Source organism: Protobothrops mucrosquamatus, unplaced genomic scaffold (genome assembly GCF_001527695.2).
Source record: "Protobothrops mucrosquamatus isolate PMUCROS unplaced genomic scaffold, P.Mucros_1.0 scaffold_168, whole genome shotgun sequence".
NCBI lineage: Eukaryota > Metazoa > Chordata > Lepidosauria > Squamata > Viperidae > Protobothrops > Protobothrops mucrosquamatus.
This window is the reverse complement of record NW_015386244.1, coordinates 87,506-107,923: the sequence shown is the minus strand read 5'-3', so window position 1 is coordinate 107,923 and position 20,418 is coordinate 87,506. Positions and strand designations below refer to the sequence as shown.

Genomic DNA, 20,418 nt, shown 5'->3' with positions numbered 1-20,418 from the left:
AGTAGCAGAGCATAGCTATGATATTCAATATATTATCAATGTTATTCATATTACTAGTAACAGTTTTTCTTATAAATCAGCAGATTCTTCTGTGTAGACCTGCATAATAATTCCTATTGCAGATATTCACTATGAAGAAATTTCTGGCCTCTGAGTATTTTAATGAAAATGTCTAGTCCACATTCTTAATTCATAATTTGAGCTATAAATGAGCACAGGTACAAATACACACACACACACACACACACACACACACACACACCTTATCTATTTATCTACACCTACATTTATATCTATATCTATTGTAGATATCATTTACTGTAGATGTACATCTCTCTCTCTCTCTCTCTCTCCCTCCCTCCCTCCCTCCCTCTCCCTCTCCCTCTCCCTCTCTCCCTCTCTCCCTCTCTCCCTCTCTCTCAATGCTACTGATTTTCCAAAACAACCTCTTTCTGACTAGATCTTTATTTATTAAGCATTGGAAACTGATAGCGTGTTCTGTCGTTTTTGCCAATCCAGGTCAAAAGAGATGGAACACAGAAGTAGCTCCCATCTTCTCCTCTTTTTCACATTCCTCTATGTTTTCTGCTCTCAAGTCATTGCCTTGCCTCCTTTAGGAACATATTCAGCTATAAGGTAAGAAAACCCTAAGCAATCTCTTCTATAACTGATAACATGAGTTGCAAATTTAAGACGTTCTTGAATCCTATGGACTGAAATAAGACAACTGTTACTTGTGTTGATAGCCAAATCTAATGGCAAATATTATTGCTTCCACTGTCACAAAGTTATCTAAAGAATGTTATACACTTTTTACTCTTTAACAAATAGATATTGGAATATTTATTTAGGTAAATAAATTAGGTATTTTTGAGCTGTTGCAATTAGACTTTACCTGTATACATGGATTAGGGTAGAAAAGACAATTTAATTCAGTAAATATTAAAAATAATAATAATAAAGATTTAATCAGGGAATTTACCACCCTTCAATTTGGGTGTCTTTAAACTATCAAACTCAAAGCTTGGGTAAGTGAGGGGGGAATAAATTTCCATATATGCAAATGCACATGCAACTGTAAGCAGGTAATATCATTATGCAGCTGGTAGCTTGTGAATATAAAGAATATGATCTTAATTATTTAGAAAATTGTTAATGTACTCATTATATTTGTTTATGAGAAACTTGGAACAGATCATAAATTTGGTGCTCTAGAATCTGGATTCTGAGGTTGTTTTGCATGGTTCCATTCATATAAAAGAGCACACTTTACTATATCACACATAAGGAAACAGACACACCTTCACTTGGGAACTTCCCTTAGCAATAAGTCTCAGAGATTTAAAAAAACAATATTTGAGATATTCAGAAAGCATTTTATTATCATTCTTAAGAAGTGAAGCAAGGTTGACCTAGTTAGTAGTTACATGGCAGACCAAAAGGAAATACTAGTGTTGTAATCTAGACTGGAATTAGGAAAAAAAATCATTCTGGAAGTTGTACTACTTTATCAAGAAAACAATATATCATTCATATAATCACTTTGCATCCAGTTTTGGTCTCCACAATATTAAAAAGATGTTGAGATTCCTGAAAGAATGCAGAGAAGAGCAAGACAAATGATTAGAAGACTGGAGGCTAAAACATATGAAGAATGGTTGCAGGAACTGGGTGTGTTTAATGAAAAGAACTAGGACTAGAGATGACATGTTCCAATATCTAGGGGGCTGCCACAAAGAGGGGGAGAGGTTCATTCTCTTAAAGGCAGAACAGGAAGCAATAGATGGAAATTAACCAGAGAGAGCAAACCTATAAATAAGGAGAAATTTCCTGACAGTTAGAAGAATTAAACAGTGGAATGGATTGCTTTCAGAAGTTGTGGTTGCTCTATCACTGGAGGCTTTTATTATTATAATAATAATAATAATAATAATAATAATAATAATAATAATAATAATAATAATAATAATAATAATAATAATAAAGTTGGAAGGTACCTTGGAGGTCATCTAGTCCAACCCCCTGCTCAGGCAGGAAACCCTATACCATTTCAGGCAAATGGCTGTCCAGTCTCTTCTTAAAAACGTCCAGTGTTGGAGCATTCACCACTTCTGGAGGCAGGTTATTCCACTGGTTAATTGTTCTCACTGTCAGAAAGTTTCTCCTTAGTTCTAGGTTGCTTCTCTCCTTGATTAGTTTCTATCCGTTGCTTCTTGTCCTGCCTTCAGGCGCTTTGGAGAATAGCTTGACTATTTTAAGAAGAGCTTGGACAATCATTTGTCTGAAATAGTATAGGGTCTCCTGCTTGAGCACGGGGTTGGATTAGAAGACCTCCAAGGTCCCTTCCATCTCTGTTATTCTGTTATGTAGTGTTATGTGGGATTGACTTTGACAGACAGGAGGGAAGAGGCACAGCCAAGATAACAGTGGGATAACTAAAATTTGAGTCTGAAGGAGAGTGTCTCAAAAGGAACCCCTTAGATTTTTCAGAGAGCAAAATTGTTCTGAAAAATACTTTCAGACTTGCAAGAGTCTGTAGCCATATCATTAAGATAGAACTAGTGCTTGTCTGGATTAGTTAACCTCAATGCTGCATGTATAACCCTCACTTTCACATGTTCATATGTATGGTCCACAAATTGACTGGAGCCCCATTTATTTAAACCCACCATGGTAAGTGAACAAATAGGAAGCAAGGTGGGGCAAATAATTGCTAGCTCACATTTACTAATTATATTAACATTCTTTGAAGTAATGAGCATGAGAAAGCTGGGACTAAAAATAACAGAGTTGCCATAACTCATGTAACCATTGTTAGTGGTAAATGCCACCCATTATAACTCAGAAGAATATTTTATTTTCTAAAATCTTGAGAACATCATCATTAGATCCTCATTAGAATGTTTAAAGTAGAAATCCATCCAATGAAATGCACAGATAAACTGAAATGCAGGAGATATGCAGGAGAAAAATGATCAAATAAATATTTCATATTTTTACAACATGCAAATTTCACCCAAAACAACACGTGAAAATGGTAAAAGATTAAGAAATCTACATTTTATAACCAATTATTTCATACATGGGATATCATGAAATGAAAACTTATTTTAAATTACTAATTTATTAGTAATTTGAAGAGTGAGGCAAACGATATTCTAAGAGAGTATTATGTGAGGGTGGAATAATTTTGAAATGCCATAATTGCCTTCAAAAGAAATATTTTTCCAGATTTCTTTTTTGATACAGAAAAGAATTTCCCATGAAAAGGAAATTATTGATATATTATGGCTATATTATATCAAATCACCTATTAGTTTTTTATTAGCTCTAGGAAAGGTGTTAAGGAAATATTTAGGATTATTAATCTGTCTTTCATCCATCTGTCTATCGTCCGTCCGTCTGTCCGTCCGTCTGTCTGTCTAGCTGGCTAGCTGGCTAGTCGACTATCTACTTTTATGAAATTCGTAACAAAGAATCAGGATTCGTAACTAAGAATTACTGATCTAATATGATCCCAGAAATCAGCCCCTTTCCTGTTTTATTGTAAGATTAACCAAAATTAGTAGCCTTTGCAGCCATCAAAAGAAGAGTTCCTTGAATCAAACTTTTTCTCTACGAAGGGGAAAATCTGCATTCTGTGGCTCCAGCAATGTTCTCCTTATGATCACAGAATTGCATATTTAATAACTAGGGGAAAGTTAAAAAGAAATAGACATTATAAGAAGTTCCCTGTTTCAGACAAAACATTCAAGGAAAGCAATAGAATCTTATAAACATGGGTAGTAGTTAACAACTAAATGTCATGACATTCAGTCTGTAAAAAAAAGAAGCATATGCCAATTTCTCTAAGCCTAAGCTTCAAATGGGCATTTTCCTAATCATACTATCAACTGACAAATTAGTAGAACATTAATTGGAAGAAAGCACATTGAATTATTGGTAAAACAAAGGTCTTTGCTTGCCCAAATGTTACAGAAAGTAATATACACATTGTAATAAGACTGAAAAATTTGTAACTGAATTAAGTATAAGAGCAGAGAAGCAAATATTTGGAAGACTTTAAAACATATTTCCCAACATAAGGCTAATTAGCAACTTCCTTACTCTAAGGCAGCCAAGGAACTTTCTGAGTGAGTTTGGGAAAACTAATCATTCTTCTGTAGGAACATTGGCATCCTTCTCACCATTAGTTTCTACTGTCCAACATGAGCTTTCCAAGCACTATTATTTTACATCCTTATTGCAAACCTTACCTTGGTCCCTCTTGTCCAGTAAGGAGGAGGAGGAGGAGGAGAGACCTAATCAATTTATATTAAGAGCTGATTCATGGCTACCACCAAGGACCATATGTCCCAAAACTGGTACTTCATTTCTTCCAATAGCATATTAAAAATAAATAGATGTAAACATGTTAGAGCTAAATTTTCAAGGTCATCTTATATTATCCCCTTTTTCCACCTCTCACTGTGGGAACAATGGAACAAAAGAAGGATGTAATAGGAAAGCAGTATTAAGGGAAGCAAAGTGTAATTTCTGCTTATATTTTTGGTTTGTGTATTCAGTGGAAAAGTTTTAGAATCCTTATTCATAGACTAACATGCTGAAGTCTGATGAAGATTCTTTCTACAAGGAAATTTTGTACTGTATGTTTTTGACAACCTGGCTTTCCCATTCATATTTTAATATTTTTACGTTCATCCTGTTATTATACTGTATATAATGAAATGATAGAATGGGGACCTCAGTTCTTTTTCCACATAGCCCATCTGAATGAAATTGTCCATATTTAATTAACTGATCTATATCACTCAGTTAAGCAAATGATTCAAAATCTCACATTGTTTCAGTTCTGTTTGGAATGTTCTGGTGTGAGAGCACAGTATGTTTCCCTTCTGTTTTTAGACAATGGAGAAATATGCCACCCTTATGACATGAGTAGATGACTTTAAAGTATCTTCGAAGTCCTTGTCTGTGAGAATTCTCTCCTTCCAAATCATTCTCAACATTTTTACCACCCTATTTTCCCCTCCTTCAACCTTTCTCAGATTAGGAAACAGAATACCATTTGATGGACAAAGTGAATCTGATCACACCCAAAATTCATTAAAACCTGAGGCTGACATTCTTCAAACTATCGTACCTGAAAACGAGAAGTTCTATTTTGATATGTCCAGAGCTATTGACAGGTAAAACCTTTGATCTCCAATAAACACTGAAAAAAAAAGCCTTTGTGAACTAATGTTGATAAATTCACTGAGGCTTTCTGCTCTGTAGGTCTACATGTCCTATTTGAAATAAAGACTTTGCAACAAGGAGTCAATTCACAGCATTTTTTGTGCATATCACCAATACACATTCATTTTCATTTCTGTATAATAATATTGATCGTACATTTTAAATCCATTGTAGAAATACAAGACATGCTGATGGGCTCTTTACAAGTGGCTACAGCAAACTTTTGGGTCAACTTTCTGCAAGAAAGTATTTGGAGTCCCTAGTTGGAAAAAGGATTGGGTAAGTGATTGTACCTTGTGTTTCCCTAATGCAGGTTACCTTTAAATACTCCTATATATTTAATATAATCCAGAATATTTGTAACTTTTTATATTTTGTATTAATGATAAAGAGGTTTGTGATGGTGAAGAAGAAACCTTTAATTGAACCTAGTAATGAAATTAGAAATTTGAATTATAACTGACGAGATATTTACAGTATATTACTACACCATATCTTTGTTATTGCAAAGAGGAGAAGTAGCAGATGTGGCAAGGAAGACCACACAGCTCCATCTGGTACAACTGTCATGACCTTTCCAGGAATGGGAGGACCTTCTCTCAGTTACTCATGTCTTGACTACCTGCTGCAATAGACGATATGTAGGGTTGGCTTTGTAGACCATTTGGAAACTGATGGGTATTTCACAAAGGATCTGCCTGACACCACTGATGTAGGAGATGACCAGGCTGAGCTTGAGAGAGAAAAAAAATTAGAGGATTGTTCTACATGATTCTTTGAGCACCTGGGGAAAAAGATGGGATATAAACCTAACAGATGAATACATGTATTAGAGAAGTTGAGGTGAGAAAAAAATAAATAAAGAGAGAGCTGCTGGAAATTTCTGAAGCTAGAACATAACTTAAGAAAAACTCTGATAGTGTGCCGTATACAAAATATGGCCGGTAATGACATGAAAACCTGCCCACTGTGACTTTGCAATCGGTACAAACCAGTTACTTTGAATAAACTGTGAACAAATGAACTAAACTGTGAACAAATCAATTCAGAACACGGATGCCTCTGGTAAAGCAGAATACCAGAAACACCCTGTGCCTTGGGTCACCTGCCTTTTATCCTGAAAAAGTGATATCAGTAATTCATTTGCAGTGATTTCACTGCTGCACTTAAATATGCTGGATACTTTGTGGATGGCACCTATTGATGACTGTTTCAAGACCAATAAAAAAAATAATTATTTGCCACATGGCCAAAACTCCACATTTTATACTTGGACATTCCTTCTAGCTATAATTTTCCTTCAGGGTCAATGTGTTCACAAACCCAGGAAACATTTAATCAAGTGTCATCCATTAGAGCAGAGGGTAAGATCAAGACAAGTGATTTTGTTGTTGTTTTAAAAATGAGAATTACAATAAAAGTATGAGTGTTGACTGGCCTAGTCTTTGAGAGGCTTGTGCATTAATATGCTTCTTGCAACTCCATTTTTACTTGAAGAGACAACAACCCCCTTGATGAGCAGATGCCAGTCAAACGTCACTCGGATGCTGTCTTCACTGACAACTACAGCCGTTTACGAAAACAGATGGCGGTGAAGAAGTACCTGGACTCTGTTTTAACTGGGAAAAGAAGGTAGACAGAGGAAATGCCTAAAAATATCTGGGTTTTAAAAGGATCAGACAGCAATAACCCATTAACAAAATCTTCTTTTTAATGTATTGAAAAACAATTAGCAACAGTGGCTTTCTTCTGGGGACAAATTATCATAAAAATAGTTTTAAAGCACAGCAAATTGTGTACTGAAAAGAAAGGGGAGCATGACCCGTGCGTGTTTTCTATTTTTTGACATCTTTCTGCATGCAAAGGAATTAATTAGCAAAGAATTGGTGACCTAATTCTCAAATGGTTTTATAATTACTAAATAAAAAGCTTTGTATTGTGTTTCCATAAAATAGCTATACATTATTTTATATGACAAAACTATTTGAGATGTATCCTTTCAGTAAAAAGACCTGTAATGTTTGGCACAATAAAAAGCAGAAGCACAAAGATTATTACGCTCCTGGGATTCAACAAAATGTGCATTGTTTCTCCGCCATTTTAGTCAAGAAGATCTCAACCCACCCAATCTTCGGGATGAAGTAGAATTGCTTGAACCAGCCTTCTCAGAAAATTATGATGATGTGACTGTAGATGATATGGGTCTTCTGAACCGCCTCCCACTGGTAGGTTGAAATTTGTTCCCAATAAGAGAAATCACCTGACCTTCAATCCTTGACACCCATGACATGGCTACTCCTCTGCAAAAAAAACTCTCTTAAATTATATAACTTCATATCACAAGAAGATAATTGTGGGGCTTAAAATATATAAGCTAATGAAAATTAGTAGTTTGACATGGTTAACTTGCTCAGTTTGCTGGGATTTTTCTTAAACTGTTAATATTAAGCTGAAGCTCAGACAAGAATAATCTCTTTGAACATGATTGCACAAGTGCTTCCCTTTAATGAGATAGAGAGAAGATAGATGATAGATGATATATCAGGGGTCCCCAACCAACGGTCCATGGACTAGTACTGTGGACCAGCATGCCAGCAACCCGTCTGCACAAACAAGCAAAGCCCCATCTGCGGGATGCAGGCAGCACACAAAACCATGCACCCTCTGGTCTGTGGAAAAAACTCTCTCCACAGAACTGGTCTAGTGCCCAAAAGGTTGTGGACCTCTGTGATAGATGATAGATGATAGATAGATAGTCCATAGCTTTTTTCTTCATATCCTTCTGATTAATTGAAATTGAATTTGTAGCCAACAATCCCCAAAGTTTATCCTGACATACCAGACCTGCACTTCCATTGTCTCATACCTTGATTAGCTGTCACTCTCAGACTGAGTTCCCATACATATGAAACTGAAATTATGTAATAGTTTCAAAGCAGTGAGTTGCTCTGCATTAAGCCAGTCAAAAGTGATCGATGAAGGAAAATACAAGACCCTCTTCAGTGGGTTATGAAGTTAAAATGGACCTCCTTGCCTAGATCTTTTGTTGGAGATGGAATTTAGTGAGACAAAGAACCTTATGAGACATAAACGGTGGGAAATGACATATCTGGAGAAGGTATGTACAATATATGTGGACAGACAATGGGAAATACAATTTGTACTTAGTTCAAAATATTGGCTATGCAATATCTTAACAAGCATATGCCTATTTAGGATACCAGCCAGCCAGGCATGCTTTTTCTCAGGATTGACATTGATTAATTTAGTTCTAAGCATGTTCTATACCTTTGATTTGCTTCCCCTTGATATAATGTTCTATTATCCTTTTGGAGATCACTTTGAGGTAACCAGGGTAGGGAAGAGGCATGTCTTGACAAGTGGGGAAATATCAGATCCTACTTGAAAGACATTAAACTAGACTATACATGTAGCATTGGAACATAAAAAGCAGCAATGGTGGATCAGGCTTAAACCCTATCTAAGGGTTTAAACCCTATCCAAGGTGATCAATTTAATCCCTCTATAAATCATATCAACTGCTTCTAAGCATTCCTAATCTTGTTCCTGAGCAACAAGTATTGAACAAACATATATCTGATACTGGAGGGAATATATGGCAATAGCCATTAATAGCCTTATCATCCATGAATTTGTTTAATCAATTTTTAAAGCTGCCTGGTGGTAACCATCAAGACTACTCTTTCTAGTAAGTTTCTAAATGCAACTCTATACACTGTGAGCAGCATTTTTTCAGCTCCTCTGAATCTTCCACCATCCAGTTTTATTTGATGAACTTTAATATTTATTTTTTTGTACTGTAATATTTTAATATTACAGTACAGAAAATAAACAACCTCTATAATAAAATAATACTCTATATTTTCTCCCTGTTCCAAAAGAGAGGCTAATCTTTCAGCAGCTGCCATGAAAGCCAACCTATAGGATCAACAGGTCAGAACAATGTTATATAAATGGGACAAACAATAAACAAAATGCAGGCAATTCGTACTTTTATATTTAAAGATAGTGATGTTAGAAATACTGCAGATGTCAGAACAGAATCTTTCAAGAATGTATTTAGTTTCTACCTTCCTTCAGCTACCTTCTACTAAAGGTCCTATAAAAACTATCCATGTTCAGAATTCTAAGGGGTCCTAGGAGAGATGAAAATAAGCAACTTCGGGCTCCAGAAATGAAAGGAAGAATGAAATGAGTTTTCTCTTTTTTGCCTGGAAAACAGAGCAGCTTCTTATGGATGCTACTTTCCCAGGATTTTGTCCAAACCGTGGTTCTTCCTTTATTTCAATGTGAGGGTCCAGAATCTAATTATACTGTAGATACAATGATTTCTACAGAGGCATCAATTGTTTTGGACTGTGGCTTCCATCAACCCAATTAGCATGATCAATGGATAGACATCTGTTGTCACTAGAAGGTGTTTAGTCCATTATCCCAGTCTATTTATGACAAAGCATCCAGAAGAAGCATTATGATCTAAGAGCATCCTTAGAAGTGTATTGCCTGTATTCCCATATTGAGGCCATCAGCACTATAAAAGACTTTGCGTGCAAACTTGGGGAAATCATACATAAAGTAGGATATTCTAGCTCAGAGGTCTTCAAACTTGGCCCTTTTATGACTTGTGGACTGGTGTGCCTCTGAGGAATTCTGGTAATTGAAGTCCACAAGCCATAAAAGGGCCAAGTTTGAAGATCCCTTTTCTAGCTGATCATAGATCTCCTTATAATGCAATTTGCACAATTTCTCTATTGGCTGAATTACAGAAAACCTAAGAAAGTATTTTTTTTATTGAATTGACTTTCATTCTAGAGCACAAGCAACATGTGATAATATTATTGTTGTTGTTAGTACTACTGCTAAGGATAAAATCTCTCAGTCTAATAGAAGAGTTGTATATCAACAGAAGTATGGAGCTTGCAAGTTTTATAACATTAAGTAAGAAAACTTGGCTCAAAAAGTTGACTTAAGAAAACCTCTCACCCTACAGTAAAACTGTATCAAGGAAAGTTTTTATTTACTTATATAGTTTGTTTTAAATATCATTTTCCTGTTGACATGAAATGGAATTGATCCAGCACACAATCTCTACTAGCTAAGCAGGAGAGGTGGCACACATTAACAAATCTCTCCTAACTCTGCAACCCATCACATCCCCCAAACCCAATTGACAGAATTAGAATAAGAATATCTGACTGTTTGGTTGCCAGGAGTTCTGTTATTTGTCCTTGCAGCTGAGGGCTGCATGCAATATGACAGTAGTGCAATTATTTCATCACAGAGGTGGGGCTGGAATTCTCATCCCCTTTTCTTAACTTGATGGGTTTCATTTTTAAAAAAAATAAAATAATCAGATTAAGCATTACTGGCATAATACATATTTTTAACTTCTTATTTTGAGAAAAATAGAACACAGCAGAAAATCATGGTGTAGTTTGTCAAGACATTTCAGGTGGGGGATCATGGGGGAGTGTCACCAAAAGAGGCGGAGGGACCCATGTGATCTGGCCTTTATGATTTTGCACCCACCTTTATTCTAGGGGAAACATTGCAGTCGGAATCGTAAATCAGCTGATGAATATTTCTTTCAATTTCTGGAAATACGTAAAAATCTGAACCCAAGCTAACAACGCTCAATTAGTGAGACCAAATTTTTAAGAAATGTTCATTAAAATGTCTTGAACATTTAAGCTCATATTTTTTTTTTGTTTTCTTCCTTTCTTTTTCTCTCTCTCTCCAGAATCTCTGAAGACGACTCATTTAAAAAAAAAAATCCTTCAAAAAGTCCTGGAAAAAAAAATCCTAAAAAAAAAAAAGATCAAGCTATTTTTTTGAGTTTCTCATGGCATTTCAAAGAGATGATTTCATTATTTAAATCAAAACAAATATATATTGTGGAGTGAAATTTGTGATATTTATGTTTCTTATATAATAAAAATGGATGTTTACACTGTAAATAATAACTTAGATCTGACTGTACATACTGTATGTATGCTGGTTTAACTCATGCAAATTCTCTGTCTTCTGATGCTGTAAGTCTGTTACTTTGATGCCTGCAGTTTCAGTAAAGACAAATAATGCAGAGAAGCAAAATATATCAAGTTGCTGTTTATACTCGATACAGAAAAAGGATTAGGCTCTTTGCTGGATAATTCAGGGATTTCTGTGTTGTCCTTTCCTCATCCCTGCTATCTCTGCCTTAAGGGAGATGCAGCCAGGTATTTCAGAAATATGCTGCAATAAAGCACGAAGGTGTCCATACAAAACCTGGCAGCGTTTGGCTGCCTTCCACCATCGACTTACAACAGTTCATTTAGTGACCATTCAAAGTTACAGCATCACTGAAAAAAGTGACTTATGACCGTTTTTCACACTTACGACTGTTGCTGCCTGGTCACGTGATCAGAATTTGGATGCTGAACAACCGATTCATTTTTGTGACGGTTGCTATGTCCCGGGATCACTTCACTTTTCTCAACCTTCTGACAAGCAAAGCCAGATTCACTTAACAGCCATGTTACTAACTGAACAAGTGTGGCAAGAAAGGTCGTAAAAATGGGGCAAAATTCGATAAACAACTGTTTCACTTAGCAACAAAAATTTTAGGCTCAGTTGTGGTCCTAAGTTGAGGACTACCTGTATAATAAAAGCTTGCAGTCCTGACTTTTAGCAGGTCAAGGTCCTGCCCAAGCTTGGATGGAAGCAAGGTTTTTCACCAGATCAAATAGATGGTGTTTCCTTCATGTCAGCAGGCAAATGGTGTCCCTAAAGCACAGGGTATCACTCGAGACAATAAGAAAATAAATTGATTGAATTTGGATGGAACATTGGCTTGTCACTGGGAGCAATATTTAAAACCCTAGCAAGATATAGTAAATATGGGAGTATTTTGATGGGATAAGAATGTGAATACATACAAACAAACACAAACACAGAAAGAGAGAGAGAGAGAGGGAGGGAGAGGGAGAGAGAGAGAGAGAGAGAGAGACCCATAGCAGGTTGGTCGTGAAATTACTTTCCAGACAAGTGGCAAACCAGAAGATGGGAAGTAGAAATCTTGTGTGTACACACTCTCTGCCTGATTCCCAAGTGCTTCTCCAGCTTGACAAACTTTGGTTTACTGACTTAGGCAGCATACTGACCTTTTCAAGGGATAAGACTAGCTTCTGTGGAGCCAGCAAGTGAAGCCTCTTGAGATATGACTTACTCAAATAGTCATTGATTGTTTTCAACTGGAAAAAGCCCAGCACCCATAAATAAACCACTTGCCAGTTCAAGGCCGGAAACTGACAAGCTAAATATTGTTTCAACTAAATTATTTTTCAACATAGGTAGCCCTGGCTTCAGTTTCTAATATTGACAGCTGCTAGCAAACATATTTTATAGTTATATTTTGTATTCTGATGGTGCTCTGCTTATCTTCAGTGGGAGAATGTTAGTCCCTTGCATCTTCTTTCATATGTAGATGGTAGCTAACTTCCAGGCAGATAGCAAGTGAACAATGAAGTAAACTGTAAACTGTAGACTTTTCCTCTCCTTCCTTTCTGGAATTTGGAATAAAACCATCCCAGGCTTTTTAAAAAAGCAATGTCCCAAAGCTTCTAGCATCTGGACATCTTTACACCCTAAGTGTTACAAAAAGTGGGTGAGACTTATAGGAAAATAAGAAGGGGGCATTGAAGCATGTTAGAATTGGCTGGAAAGATATTCCTTCCCAGTCCCTACTATGATCCAAGCAATTTTCTTGAAACACCAAGTGGAAAAAAACTCCATTATGATCAGCTTACAAAAGGACTTAGGGGAGTGTTCTCTGTATAGTACAGGGGTCTTCAAACTTGGTCCTTTTATGACTTGTGGACTTCAACTCCCAGAATTCCTCAGCCAGCGTGCCTGGCTGAGGAATTCTGGGAGTTGAAGTCCACAAGTCATAACAGGACCAAGTTTGAAGACCCCTGATATAGTATGTGGTAAGCTGGCCAAATTCATATCCCAGATTGTTGCTCAGGCAACCAGGTTGGTCTCATGTTGTAGTTGCTATCATTATTACCAGCAGCAACCAGGGAACATCCTTATTCCAGTAAGGATATATTAAAAAAAATTACCCCTCTTTCTCTCCTAGCACAGTTAGTATTAGCATGCGTTCAAGACTTTCTGGAGCCTTCTCCAATATAAGGGAGAAATTGATGTTGAGAACTTGCCTGATGGAGCTGCTGTCATTCATTTACAAGATCTGAACCAGCATATAGTATGTTAGCATTTGATCAGGACTCAGAAACTATAATATGGTTGGCATTTGATTATGTAGTCTTGAGCACTCTGATTTATTTTTTAAAAAATATTAAATTAACGTGTGAATCATTTAATATGAGATATAACAGCAATAGTATTTGTGCAAATCATGATTCAATGCTCAGTACTGGTAAAATTGGAACATTGCATATGTTTGGGTGCATGTATATTCGGTTGGATATGCTGTACATATTTCAAATATAGTCTTTGGGGGGGAAAAACAACAGCTATAGTTGGATGGAAATTCCGCTGTCAAAATAAACAATGACGCTGCCATGAATGTTGTAGGAACTTCTCCAGCATCCTGCTGCAAGGAATTTTATTTTTCAAAGGCTATCAAATTTCTACTTGCAGCAGAAAATCAGATCAAACACACATTTATCACTTCCATGAAAACTTATTTATAAGAGTAGCAGTTTTTTCTTTGTTGTTCTTTCAGGCATCTGTTGGAATTGTTGCATTGTCATCAGCGGCCTGTATAAGGAATGGACAGAAGATAACAATAGGAATAGCACTCAGACTTATATACTACCCCATAGTGCTTTACAGCACTCTCTAGGCCAGACATGTCAAACTTGCGATGTCACGTGACGTCATGCAATGTATCGGAGCTTTCCCCCCATTGCCGGCAATGGAGTGGGCGTGGTTTCCCAGTGATGCATCCGGTCTGCGGGCCGGCAGTTTGACACCCCTGTTCTAGGCGGTTTACAATGTCAGGATATTGTCCCCAACAATATGGGTTCTCATTTCACCAACCTCAGAAGGATGGAAAGCTGAATCAACCTTGAACCCCGTCAGAATCGAACTCCTGGCTTGCGGGCAGAGTTTGCCTGTAATATTGCATTCTAACCACTACTCCTTTTATCAATTTACCAGGCAAATTGTTAGCAGATTTCAGGAATTCTTAGTAGAGATGATTTTCACTAGAACCACACGTGTTTCTGACTCTCAATCTTCTTAACAATCACCGTAACCAATATTTCATCCTTAAGTTTAATTATTGGGGAAAATACTGGGGAAAACGTACGAGCTTCCTGAAATGTTAACACAGATATTATTGGGTGCTGCAAATTTCCCTCTGTAGAGCTGGAAGCCCTCCTTTAACAATAAGGCCCTCTCATGATGGCATACTAGCACTGAGCCAAAACTGAAGTGGCTGCGTGGATTTCAGGAGAAATGAGGCTCTCACCTTAAGGAGTGCTGCTTGACGGATTATCACATGGATTACCTATCGAATAATTAGCTTGCTGCTGGGCAGCTTTAAAGAAATCCAGTTGAAACTACAGCTTGCATTATTACTCCGTGATTCATTCCATACTCTACAAGTTCCTATTCAGCCTTCATCCTCTGAGCCAACTTTTCAAAGAGTCAGTGTTGTTACACATACTGGGTTCTGCAGTGCAAATCTCTATTCCACAATATTTTCCTTCAAGGCTGAATAACTGGAAAAGGAGACTTTCCAGGTTTTAATGCAAGTATAATGAACTTGTCAGGCTACTTGCTTTTTTGAGAGTACTGCTAATGGACAATATGTTAACTAACGAGGCAGCTTTTTGATACTGGATCATGCATAATATTACCTAAGAAGAACAAAGGAGCATTTCACACACGCACACACACATGTACAACCAATGCTTTTCTTCTCTATATATTTTTTTAAATGATCTAATTAATCCTCCAGAAATATTGACCATTTGAAATGGTATTTAATTACAGGTAAGACCTCGACTTATGACCACAATTGAGCCCAAAATTTCTGTGGCTGAACGAGAACAGTGGTTAAGTGAGTCTTGCCCCATTTTACGACCTTTCTTGCCACAGTTGTTAAGTGAACCACTGCAGTTGTCAGAAGGTCACAAAAAGTGATTACATGACCCCGGGACACTGCATAAATATGGCCTCTGAATTTTGATCACGTGACTGTGGGGATGCTGCAATGGTCATCAGTGTGAAACATGGTCATCTCACTTTTTTTCAGTGCTGTTGCAACTTCAAACGGCCACTAAACGAAACGTTATAAGTTGAGGACTGCCTTTATACAATTCTAGTTGTGGAATGACTCACAGAAGTCTGGCAGTAGAAGGAAGTACCAGGATCATGTAGTTGAACCCTCTGTTCAGGAACACCAGTTAAACCATCCTTGAGAGGTAACTATGCAGTCTCTTCTTTGAATCCAGCAGAATGATAGAAATGGCCCATATAAAGCATAAACAATTGTCATACTAAAAAAATATATCAAAATTTGCCACCATATGAAACAATCCACTGCACTGAAAACCTCATTCATGAATTCTGCTGTAGCAATATTAGAACTGACTAGAGAGTGGGCCATTTCAGGATCAGCTTACATTTGTTGGAGGGCAAAGTATTCCAAAATCACAACATCCAATAGAAATATTCCTAATCTATCATTACCCGTAAGAGACAATAATGTGCAAGAAATAACGTGCACGCTTTCAAAACACCAGAGCTCTTCTCGGGGTAGATAGCATGTCAGGCAAGGTGAATGATGCCTTGGTGTGAAAATAAACTGACTATTGTTGAAGCTGTAGTATCTGCATAACTTCACTCTTTCACCATGAAAGAGCTGAGAACCATCCAAATTAGACTTTATCAAATGCCATTATGGTTTCAGTATCACTTATGACTCCTCTGAGAGCTACTGGGATGAGGAAATCACTCACACCACAAAATGCTTGGTCCTCTGTTCCTGAGACTTATTTTTTCAAATAAATAAATAAATAAAATAAACCTGTTCCCATTCTTATCTAGAACACGTCATCCTAAAAGAGTCTACTGCTGAGAAAGATGGAAGACAGATGGAAGAAAAGAAGATAGCAGTAGCACTTAGCAATAGCACTCAGACTTATATACCTGCTTCACAGTGCTTTACAGCCCCTCTAAGTGATTTACAGTATATTGCCCCCAACAATCTGGGTCCTCATTTTACTGACCTCGGAAGGATGGAAGGCTGAGTCAAACGTCTGGTAAGAATTGAACTGCTGAACTGCAGGCAGCCGGCAGTCAGCACAAGTAGCCTGCAGTACTGCATTCTAACCATTGCGCCACCACGGCTCAAGATCAGCAACAAAGTGGATGGACTCCATTACAGTAACGATGAGCACCCCATTGGAAGACCTAACAGTAACAGAATTAGAAGGGACCTTGGACTTTCCAATTCTGGTCCTTGGACCTGAACCTTGGACTTGAAGGACCAGGTTAGGGATGGATTGCCATAGTCGAAAACCTAGCCATCTGGCGAACAGAAGTAAGAAATGACTTGATGGCACATAATCGATTAGCCATGATCAGTCACACTTTTTGTCACAGGAAAGTGAATATTTTAGAAAATTAAGCAGATGTTTCATATGAAAGGGATAAATTCTGGAACCCCGTCCTCCAGCCTGAAACTCTAGTCTAAAGATATGTCTGCAGATCTAATACTTCAGAGAGCACCATGTTAGAAAAGACTACATTTAAGGATTGGGGAAAGATAGTGTCTCATATTATTTGTGCCTGTGGATTAAGGTTATGACACAAGCAGCATAGCTAAAGCCAAGGACAAATAAAAGACCAATATTATCCCTCGAGTCCTCTTCCACAGCTATCTGGATTGTGCAAGAGTTATAGCAACTACAAATCACTGCTGGCTGGTTAAACCTGTTGTAGCACTTTTCCTCTTTGGCTGATTTCAGAAAAGCTAAACATGGTTTAATCTGCTTAATACCTGGATGGGAGATCACTGGGACAGCCCAAGACTCTCACCTAAACTGGGAAGAAAATAAAGCAAAAGCATCAAACATCCTACAAACCACTACACTCATTGGAAAAGTATATTAATTTCAGGGCTACAGGTAGCCCTCACTTACTGACCACTCATTTAGTGACTGTTCAAAATTATGATGACACTGAATAACATTATTGAACTGAATGGGAAATCCCTCTCTTCTTCCTGAATCCTACCCAGTGGTGGGATTCAGCCAGTTCGCACCAGTTCGGCAGAATCGGTAGCTAATTTTTTGTTGCCCAGGCCCAGAGTGGACTTCCAGAAGTGGCATCCACATAGAGAACTGGTTGTTCACATATTTGAATCCCACCACTGATCCTACCCCATGAATTGCCACAAGAAGGAATGTTCAGATTAGGTAGAGATGAAAGCCTGTCCCCAGGTTAGGATCACTGGCAATTTATGAACAATATCATCATCAACAAGAACAAAACCATCTGGCATTCAAAAGAAAACCAAGCGATTGACATTTTATCAGAGGAAATTTGAATGTAACTTCTTTTGTTGGCTATATCATCCCTATTCATCAAATTGTTACTTTAATGGTGCAGAATAGAGGTGGGATCACCTGGTGTCCTACTTTCCATTGTTATTCTGTTGCTATTATTGACATAAAAGGATTAAAGCTGAAATAACCAAAAGCCACTCCCTTTTGGGACTATCCAAGCAAACTATCCTCAGGATTGTTTTCAGTAGCTGCTTTTGATATATAGATTTAGGTATAGATGATATATAGTAGATTTTTGCCTATCCTTCCATCCTATCCTTATTTTTATTGTCTTTATTGTTGCCTATCCTTCCATCCTCCCACCATCCAGTCTCAACCATCAGTACCTATCCTTCCATCCCGCCCACCATCACAACTGATGAAGCTGGATGAGAAGCGAAACATTTTCTTCATCTTCCTCAAGGAAAAAAACAGTCCAGTTGCCTTTTGAAAAAAAGCACCTTTGAGATTGTTGCCTATAGTTCATGCTTTTACTTGTTTTTGTCCTGGTTTGTCCCATTTTGCCAGTGCTTGATTTGATCTGGATGTAGGAGCTGTATGTGTGTGCATGATGCAAGGCAGAGTCCATTGCTGAGATGGGCAGTATAGAAAAAATAATATAAAATATAAATAATAATAAAACAAAACAAAACAAAACAATAAAATAAAATAAAATAAAATAAAATAAAATAATAAAATAAAATAAAATAAAATAAAATAATAAATAAAATAAAATAAAATAAAATAAAATAAAATAAAATAAAATAAAATAAAATAATAAAATAAAATAAAATAAAATAAAATAAAATAAAATAAAATAATAAATAAAATAAAATAAAATAAAATAAAATAAAATAAAATAAAATAAAATAATAAAATAAAATAAAATAAAATAGGACTGGACATTGTCCACAGCAATTTTACAACACTTTTCTAGTTCAAGCTCTCTGCCTATCTCTATATTTTGGACTCCTGTTTACTTCTTCAGAAATTATAGGGAGAAAAAGCAGCTTAAAGAAATGGTAATATGAGCAGCAAGACTGGCTCTGTAATAGTTCCACTGACTTTAATTAATCACAGGGGCTCCGTCCTTCTTTATTCACCAGTTTATGGAAAACTTTGCAGCATTTACAGCAGGTGTGGCCAGCCTGTGGCCCACAGGTGACATGTGGCCCTGGACAATTAGTAATGTGGCCCCACAAAGTCGTTATAAAGATATAAAAAAATAAAAGAAGTTTTTTATTTATAAACATTAACTATACTCTATATTTTACATGCAGCCTAAGGCAAGTGCGGCTCAGGCAAGCCAAAAGGTTGGACACGCCTGATTTACGGAGTTACTTTGCTTTGTTGCAAAACTCCGGCTGCAGTCGAATTTTACGTTTCCTTCATGATCTTTTTCAGCTTTAATTACTGTCATTTTTTTCCCTTTTAATTTTATTAGTACATTTATCAAATTTTACTTCTTTTCTCCTATAATGGAAAAATCCAGCAATCCACGGAGACTGATAGACTTTTTTTTGTATGATGACAATCTCAGAATTTATTCAAGCTAAGGGCTGTTCTAGTACAATAATATTATTATACTGCTTTCGGCATTGAAAATATTTCCCAGGTTTTTCATGCCTTCTTTTAAAGCCTGAAGAGAGTTTGTTTCTGGATGCAGCATTACTACCAATATTTTGTCTTGGCATTTTTAATGAGGACCCAGATTGTTGGGGGCAATATGGTGACTCTGTAAACTGCTTGGAGAGGGCTGCAAAGCACTGTGAAGCGGTAGATAAGTCTAAGTGCTATTGCAATATATAGGAGAGTCAGTTTGGTGTAGTGGTTAAAGGCACCATACTAGAAACTGGGAGACCATGAATTCATGCCTTAGGCATGAAGCTGGCTGGGTAACCTTGTGCCAGTCCTTCTCTCTCAACCCTAGGAAGAATGCAAGGGCAAACCACTTCCAAAATCCTGGTACAGAAACTGAAGGGACTTGTTAACAAGAGTTAAGATTAATCTGAAGACTTCTGCTGGCTCAAGAATATATGGCATTCCTAGGCCTCCTGCTGATTCAAAATATTCATTCATGGTATTTGGCCTTAACCTAAAATTGGTCCTATGTACTGTATATGTAGTTTGCATATGCGATGCTGCCGTTTCAGCTGGTTGTTCTTGCTGTCATCGTCCCTGTCCATGTTGGTTCCAAGTCCCCTGCTGTCACTCATCGGCACCGTCTGCCTCCTCTCAATCATTTGCTGTCACCCTAAGTCCATTGAGGAAGGGATACGATCCTCTATTGACCTCTTTGTATCAGTGAGGATCTGTGGCTGTTTCATGATGCAACAAAGGGTGGCCGTCTGCTAAAAGAGGCATGGCTATCCAACAAGCATTCCATCAACCGGCATATTGAACTGTTACCAGCTTATCAGACATTACGCCGGCAGATATCTTTAAATAAGAAAACTGCAAGGATGAAACAGCCACAGGTCCTCACTGATACAAACAGGTCAACAGTCTAAAGCAGGGGTAGTCAACCTTGGCTCTTTTATGACTCGTGGACTTCAATTCCCAGAATTCCTGAGCCACGAGTCATAAAAGAGCCAAG

The 20,418-nt window shown here is 37.2% G+C and overlaps 1 protein-coding gene across 1 annotated transcript; it reads left to right on the top strand.

Annotated features, from left to right (window-relative positions):
• The first annotated feature begins 529 nt into the window (after window positions 1-529).
• On the top strand, window positions 530-11,137 carry VIP (vasoactive intestinal peptide). Its single transcript, XM_029285196.1, has 6 exons — window positions 530-636; window positions 5,049-5,189; window positions 5,413-5,517; window positions 6,736-6,870; window positions 7,343-7,463; window positions 11,000-11,137. Exons 1-6 carry the CDS (start codon window positions 530-532, stop codon window positions 11,006-11,008), a joined length of 618 nt encoding a protein of 205 aa, XP_029141029.1. The 3' UTR covers window positions 11,009-11,137.
• Window positions 11,138-20,418: the final 9,281 nt, after the last annotated feature.

What these genes read in the sequence shown, in the direction of transcription:
- VIP (XM_029285196.1), top strand. Translation starts at nt 530, where the DNA reads ATGGAACACAGAAGTAGCTCCCATCTTCTCCTCTTTTTCACATTCCTC. An exon ending in GGAACATATTCAGCTATAAG is followed by an intron (nt 637 to 5,048) that starts GTAAGAAAACCC and finishes AACCTTTCTCAG; the next exon opens with ATTAGGAAACAGAATACCAT. An exon ending in CTAGTTGGAAAAAGGATTGG is followed by an intron (nt 5,518 to 6,735) that starts GTAAGTGATTGT and finishes TTTTACTTGAAG; the next exon opens with AGACAACAACCCCCTTGATG.